Source organism: Salvia splendens, chromosome 8 (assembly GCF_004379255.2).
Source record: "Salvia splendens isolate huo1 chromosome 8, SspV2, whole genome shotgun sequence".
Classification (NCBI taxonomy): domain Eukaryota; kingdom Viridiplantae; phylum Streptophyta; class Magnoliopsida; order Lamiales; family Lamiaceae; genus Salvia; species Salvia splendens.
The window spans coordinates 7,970,108-7,978,083 of NC_056039.1; the positions used below are offsets into that span (position 1 = coordinate 7,970,108).

Sequence of the window (7,976 nt, forward strand, 5' to 3'; positions counted from 1 at the left end):
GAGTTCAAACAAGAGTCGATGCATGCGAAAACAACACAGAAACACTTGGTTACCCACCACGGCTCTGGAACAAAATAATCTTCCGTTAGTTTTGCAGTAGCCACTTCACATTCTCGGTGAACGTACTAATAGAGATGGTATAATAAAAAGACATTTTTTCAAGCTGAACGATTGCTTGTATACAAAGAATCACAATTTTCATAAAAATCAAAATTTGATTTGTTCATTTACTCTAAAACTCCAAATAAATGAATAAATGAACTATTTTTGGCCGATAACAATAATGTGAAAGAGCATTGATTTTATATTTTCACTACCAGTCATAATAATTCGAAAATTCTTCTTTTGAAGTTGTGCTAGGTCGCTAGTGCGTTGAAATTCCAAAATTTGACCCCAAACAATCACTATTAATAGTGGGGTGAGCCATCATTTGAGGAAGAAAAAGCCGCACCACAGATTGAATCTTTTCCAGTTATAAGAAGTGGGATATGTCTTTTCAATTGATAGTGAGCTAGTAATAATGTTGATAAATATCTTTACATTGATTCATTTATAATATGATAGTATGTTAAGATATGTATAAACGTGTAATAGAATAATTAAAAGTTGCTAGCTGCCATCTCCAACGTTTCAAACCGAGAAATTCTGTAGAATTCACAGCCTCAAATTAATTGAATACGATACAACAAAGAATAAAATTTGGAATAACCCTACGCCATTGATTGGTATAAGTGCTCCTTACATGGTCTGCAAATAAAAATTCTACTACAATTTTGTGCCTTTTTTGCTTAGCAAGCGGTATACAACCATGCACAAATATTTTAGGCCAAGAAAAACAGGCAAAATTTGACATGGGAAGAGCAAGTAGGAGTATATTATAATAGAGCAATGGAACTAGAATACATGCAAGGGTACAGGTGTTTGCGAGAATCACCAAGAAAACGGGCTTGCTCCCAATAAGAAGATTTCATTTTCCACGTCTTTCACCCATTGACAAACCCGGTTGCATACTTTTATTGCAAGAGCCTGCAAAATGGTGTCACTTTATTCAGCAAAGAAGAGAACTAGCAAAACGATACCGAACCAGAGGAAAAATATTAAAACTGAAGCTTAGGGTTTAAATTGCTCTAATTGTCTTTGACAAACAACAGTGGAACGAAAAACGATACACAAGTAGCACAAAGCAAAGTAGCTTATAATGAGACTATGGCAGTAACCTGCAAAAAATATGGTAGTATACAATAAGTATTGTATACTACTTACAAGTTTGGCACGTCGAACAGCAAAATTATCATATCATACCTTGTCTGCGAGGGGATCAAAGGCTGCATAAAGTTCAAAATCTTGTGTGACCCAGCAAAGTAGCACTGTGGTAACAAAGGAGAGTTAGGAACTTTATAACCAGGAAAAACAGAGCAGTTTAAATGTAAGTGACATGTATCAAACTTATAAACAACATAATTCGTACTTTTTCCATATACAGTTTCTTATTGAGAAATCTACTCCGAATACCAACGAAAGGACATATCAGATGCTCCCATAGAAACTAAAGAATGGAGCAATCTCGTATGCCCTTTCCCTTCCCACTAACAACTAGCTATATGCTTCAAGAGGCAATACTTTTGAGTTCTGAAATTACAATCGAACACAATGCATTAATAACCTCTTACAGATATATAACTTGTCTCTATGCATCCAACTCTAATATTGACCTACCACCTCCGTCCACGAAAAATAGTCATGTTTTAAGATTTTGGCCCATCCACCAAAATTAGTCTTTACCTATTTATGCTAAGTTTCTCTCTCTAATGAGGAGGGTCCCATTTTCCACTATTAATAGTTCAACCACTTTTTCACTGTATCTTCTTATCTTACCAATTTTGTATTAAAACTTTTGCTATCCCTACCAACAATTTTTTTCGTAGAAGAAGGTAGTAAAAATAACAAATGGGCTAATAAAATCAATGATACTTGGTGTAAAATTATTTCAACAAAAAACTGTGTCATAGAATAGAATCAACTACTAAAATTGCACGTTGCAGATTATCGGATGATATACAAGGAATCAGAATGCGTTCTCTTCCCTAGTTCTTATTTACGGCTGGGTGGGAAGATCAACAAACAATAAGTAGTCAAAAGCTCAAATCTAATGCATGCAGAGAACGACATTATAGAATGAGAAAGATGTACCATAATTTTCATCTCTTCTGAACTGGGTTTTGTGAGGTCCTATTGGTTTTTTGTGCATGGATGCGTAGAGTCTCTGATAGGCCCTATATAATCTGCATAAGGAGAGTGAAATTCTGTATCAGTATCATCCTGCAAATGTCGATACTGGAGGAAAATAGCAAAGTGCAAAGTTGTAACTAAAATTGCTATTTTTTTTATTTTTTGTTTTACCTTTTTTGCTGTCTCAAGCTGTTGATTGGCGATGAAAACTCAGATGACACGTATTGGTCAAGATAAATACTTCTGTATACGAAATGCCATAGTCCAGCCGGACCACCAATCCCGATAGATCCATCTGCCGTTCTCCCAGGGGAACCTGCCCCAGGCCGTGGTTGACCTAAATGAGAAGAAAAGGCACCAGCACGAGAAGTGGGCTCAACAAGCAAATCCTTGATATGCATACCACCATCAACCAATGATCTTTGAACTTCACTCAGTACATTTGAGTTTGAGAGTACAATCTCAATACGAATCCTATAAGAAGCAAATTTTGCATCCATTATACAAAGACAAATCTTGCAGTAGCCATGTTGTTATATCATGGACAATGATATTCATATAACCACTGGAGAGGCATCTGTGACTGATTAGATATTACTATTGAAACTTTACCTGCAATCTTTTAAATGATAGAAGGCATCAGAACTTGTGGTGAGCAGCACCACGTATGTGTCGGTCTGCAAATAGATTCGGTATTTAGTAACCAGTTTACTAATCCAATAGCCAATATGTAAACTAAATTAAAACTAAAAAAATCCAGGATGTTGACTCATTGCATAAGTTGACAATCTAACTTGTGTAGTTTTCAGACATTTTTTACAATAAAGGATAACTTACATCAAAATAGTGCACGTAAGCATAAAGGAATGCCATGGGATTGTATCGTGGAAGGCAAATAGGTGAGAACGACTCAGATGTCCTGCAAAAAATTTATAAGCATGTGATAAATATCCTCAATCAGTTCATTGTGATCAATGGAATTAATCACATTTTGGATCTGAAGAATGATATAGCAATGTGAAAGTATTAACACATTTAATAAGAAGAAACTTATCAAGCCAGGTGTGTATTTCAGAAGACTCAAGTCTAAACTTAGTACTTTACATTTGCTCTAAAAAACTTTTTGATCCTTTACATTAAGTTTGTTACCTTTTGGTCCCTAACAATATGTTTTGGTCCAAAGTTAACATTTTATGTTAAACTTAACGGTCAAACGTTAGTTGACCAAAATTGACTTATTTACCAATATAATTAGTCAGATTTTAACTTATTTAATATTAAAATTTATAAATATTTTACTTACATATAATAAAAATTAACTTACAATTTATAAAATATTTTATAAAAATTAAATTAAATTAAAATTTATAAAATATTTTACCTATATTTTTTACCAATAATAAAAATTAAATTTGTTAATATTTTGTAATTTTAATTTTAGTTTATTTTTATTATAGGTAATTTTATAAATTTTAATTCAATTTTATTTTTGTTATAGGAAAAAAATATTTTATAAATTTTAATATTTTTTGTTATGTGTATTAAAATATTTTATGAATATTAATATATTTTGATATTGGTAAAAAAAGTATTTATAAATATTCATATTGAATTAATTAAATTAATCTTACTAATTAGATTGATAATTAAGTTACTAATTTGGTCAATTAACGTTTGACCGTTAAGTTTAACGAAAAAAGGTTAACTTTGGACCAAAACATTTTGTTTGGGACCAAAAGGTAACAAACTTAATGTAAAGGACCAAAAAGTTTTTTAGAGCAACTGTAAAGGACCAAATTTAGACTTTAGTCTATTTCAGAACAAAAAAAATGTTTTTGGTGAAGATAATATTTGACCAATTGTTGTACAACACATTATCTTGGTAGGAGATAAAGGACCTGCTAGTACTCTCTATACAAGGTTCACGTGAACATGGCATTTGGTGTTCATATCTAATATACTCCATTATAAAATGTTGAGTTTATCAGATGCCGATTGTCCCTTCTCCTCTTAACCATGCAGATACAATCTTCTTTACCATTAGAGCTCATGCATACTCAATAAACAATGTGTGGACATGCATGTAGTTGTGACAGATTTAACAAACCTAATCAAACCACATTTTAACATCCAGATTCAATCTTTCATGGAATCATGGCAGAGGAGATTCATGGAATCAGGAGTTTAAGAAGCAAATACCTGAAAGATTCAGAGGACATTATAAAATTGGAGAGTAACAGTATATCATCCGGATGAAGAGATGCTTTTTGGGCGCTAACAAGACTGATGACCTGCATTGCATTTCAATCTGTGATGGCAGTATTTCTGTAACTTAGTTACATCCAAAAGAAGAGATAGCTAATATTGTTCTACAACTTCAGTGTCAAGGGGAAAACACCACTTATATTGTCCATTTATAATTAATAGGTTTAATTAATGGAATTACTCTTTAACACCAACGAGCAAAGTTTGACTCTTGAAGAACAAAGGCTATCAGGAGTTATCGAAAATCTGTTAGGTAATGTTGAAGTCAAGTTCAGGGAAACTAATATCAACACCATCATGTACAAATATCCAAACTCTGAGCCAAAGATATAACAGTTACCTTATGTTTGCACATCAAGAGTGCAAACAGGACTCCTGAGCCAGCCACATCCTGTAAGATGGAAGCCGCAGCTTGACGAGTAGCATAAGCAAGGGGAAGACATGAGTAGGCATGAAGAAAAGTGGCAGGATTCCTACCGTCAGAAGAGCAAGCACATTTTGGTCAAATTATATGCACGAGCCAGTGGTCAAATAATTGATAATACAAGTCTCAGTACATGATAGCTGGAACAAATCTTTAATCACTGGGGTTCAAAAAATAAACCATGTGTATCATTTATCACTTTGTCCAAATGTACACCCACAGTTGAAAGAAATGACTTGGGTTCTACTAAAAAATAAATAAGTAACCAAACAAACTTCGATAAACAATAACTACAACAACTTGTTCGTGATTTTAAATTTCAACTTAGCAAAGATACTTCCAATGGTTCTCCGGAAATGCATGCTTCATATCTATAGCTACAGTGAGCATTAGTAAGTTCTGTGTGCAAAAAAAACCGAATCCTACATCATTAGGATGAAAAGTATAATTGATAATTCTTTTCCCAATTGTCAAAAAAGTGGCAATTGGCATGGACAACGCGCGTTAGAAGTTTTGATTCATGAAAAAGTTCAAATATCAGTTGTCCTAGTTAAATACCTACATATATTGTTTCTTGCAAACACTTCACTTCCAGAAGGGGACGTAAATTACAAGGTGCACATTGATATTACGAAAACAGAAATGCCGAGATATGACAGTGAGGCTTTATGAGACTCTAAATTACAGACAGACTGTATAGTTTAAAGAAGTACCAACTCAAAGAATGGATAAGAGACGAAAAGACAGCATCAGTTCCCCCAAGCAGTGATGTCATATCAAATTTTGGGTTCTTCTCAAAACAACGATTCACAGACTTCGTCAGAATAAGTATCATCTGCATGCACAAATTAATATATGAGAAAGGAACTGGTTAACATTCTCAATCTAATTTGCTCAGGAAACATCAAAAGTTTCTATGTATATGGAGCAAGATACCTGACCGTACAGTAACTCTAGCTGACCCTTCAATGATTCATAAGGTTCTTCTGTGCAACTTATGCAGACCAAGTAAATAGGTCCTTTCACAAGAAAAACAACCTGATTTTTAAAACCCCACATCAGTTGATTGGCAATCATGGCAGAGGAGATTCAATCTATATTACCAGCTTATTCTTCGAGTTCAGCTAAGCTATCAAAATGCAGCTCATAAAATGTTCTTGGAGGACACAATATCCAAACGGTACTGATGTAAATTATATTAATCAATGCAATCGAAAGATCTATAAGTTGAAAATTAACCTGGTGTTTACCAGCTCTAACCAAATTGACCCGATCTCCTCTGTAAAGCATTCAACAAATAAAGATATTAAATCAACGAGCTGCTAAACATAGCACAACAAGAACAAATAACTGTCACAAGTAGCACACCCATTTTCCACAAAGGAGATAATGGCTTGCAAAGTTGCAGAGAAACCAGCTAACTTATATTCATCCCCGTATCTACAAGTCAAAAACACAACCATGAAGGAAAATGTTATCCACATATGACTGCATATGAGAACAATAAGAAAGGAAAAAGAAAACTGGTTTCAGACCATTCAGTATCGAAACAAACAAATGGTTGTGTTTACAGGTATATAAATAGACACAAACCTTGAATATATGGGTTTCCCAGAGTGACTCAATATAATGAAGTGTTTCTTCCTTTTCCTCCAAGAAACCGAAGCATCATCCTAGGGTTCATTAATTATTCAATCATGATGAGTATGTATCATAAACTAAAATCCATGCAGTTCATTAATTTACCCATACATAGCAATTAGCAAGAGCATTCATTAAATGTCTCCTAACAGGCTGTCTAATACATTAGCAACTGGAGCGTGTACATTATTCTAAAATGATAACTGCTTGCGCAAACTCAAATTGCAAATCCCATAATCAATAATAATATGCAGAAACCTGCAGCTAACCTCATCGGCATGCCGTTTCCCAGATACACTCTGATTATTGGATCCCGAAACCCCATCATTTTCAACCACTCGAATGTTACTATCATCTTCGTCATCATCAACTATTTCATCGCCCCCGCTGGTGCTCCCCATCTCACCGGCATAGCCGCTGCTACCTGGACTCAGCGGCCGCTCAACCTCATCTACCTCCGGAGCATCTAGCCACATGAAGGAGGTGTTCTTCTCTCCATTAACACCCGATGACTCTGCCTTCGAATCACTTTCGAAATGCCGACCCTCCACGTAATCAGCATCTCCTCCAGCTCCAATTTCTTCACTCAACGATCCATTAATTGACTTTGGCTGCTCCCGCGACTCCACGTCCTCTTCCAATTCCTCTTCCTCTTCACCCTCAATCGTCGCCGTCGGGGAACGCGAAGACATTGAGATTGAAGCCAATTGATTCTCAAGGGCATCAAGCGATTGGTCAATCAAGTGAGGATTCTTATTAGGCTCCGCCTCCACTTCCGACTCTGGCTCCGGTTCGAGTTGGGGGTCGGGTTCGGGTTGGGATTCCGAATTGGGATCAGAATTAGGGTTCCCCTCATCAGATGAGTAATTCGACGACGGGGAATTCGAATCCGAGGGCATTATGTATCACAAAGTAAAATTACAATATGATAGCAAAATATAATTGATGAAGGTTCAGAAATCTGGGAGTGTGATGAGCGAAAACCCTACTCCGAAGAGGAAAGATATGAAGCTCAGTGGTGGTGGTCGCATCATAGGTGGCGGTGAAGGAGAGACAAAACATAAAACGACGACGTTGGTTTGACCAGTAGGTGGTGGGCTTGGAATACGATCGCCGGGATTAGGTGGCGCAGGAATACGCTCATTCATGGGCTATTATTTTCGGGCTTCTGAATTTGGGTAAATTTAAGCAGCCTTTAATTAATATCATGGATCGGGGCTGATATCAGCATTTGGGAAAACAAACAAAATTCTGAATTTATAAAGTCAATAGATAGAATTGAGTAGGTGTAGTAATTTTAGTGAAAATCAAAATGGTAAATCTCTACATATCAGATTCTGAATTAGCCTACTTGAGTTTGTGGGCTGATCGAATTTGAAATTTCTCAACTTATAGAATTCAACACTAACTATAAACA

The 7,976-nt window shown here is 35.4% G+C and overlaps 1 protein-coding gene across 1 annotated transcript; it reads right to left on the bottom strand.

The window, feature by feature from the left end:
• Positions 1 to 693: 693 nt before the first annotated feature.
• LOC121745215 (vacuolar fusion protein MON1 homolog) lies at positions 694 to 7,736 on the bottom strand. The gene is made up of 14 exons (XM_042139022.1): positions 6,829 to 7,736; positions 6,512 to 6,591; positions 6,287 to 6,358; positions 6,158 to 6,197; positions 5,855 to 5,956; positions 5,632 to 5,753; positions 4,835 to 4,967; positions 4,429 to 4,520; positions 3,067 to 3,148; positions 2,842 to 2,906; positions 2,401 to 2,703; positions 2,191 to 2,282; positions 1,303 to 1,367; positions 694 to 1,026 (listed from the first exon to the last, which is right to left on the bottom strand). Exons 1-14 carry the CDS (start codon positions 7,456 to 7,458, stop codon positions 931 to 933), a joined length of 1,974 nt encoding a protein of 657 aa, XP_041994956.1. The 5' UTR covers positions 7,459 to 7,736; the 3' UTR covers positions 694 to 930.
• Positions 7,737 to 7,976: the final 240 nt, after the last annotated feature.

What these genes read in the sequence shown, in the direction of transcription:
- LOC121745215 (XM_042139022.1), bottom strand. Translation starts at nt 7,458, where the DNA reads ATGCCCTCGGATTCGAATTCCCCGTCGTCGAATTACTCATCTGATGAG. An exon ending in GGAAACGGCATGCCGATGAG is followed by an intron (nt 6,592 to 6,828) that starts GTTAGCTGCAGG and finishes AATGAACCCTAG; the next exon opens with GATGATGCTTCGGTTTCTTG. An exon ending in AGCTTGAGACAGCAAAAAAG is followed by an intron (nt 2,283 to 2,400) that starts GTAAAACAAAAA and finishes CTCCTTATGCAG; the next exon opens with ATTATATAGGGCCTATCAGA.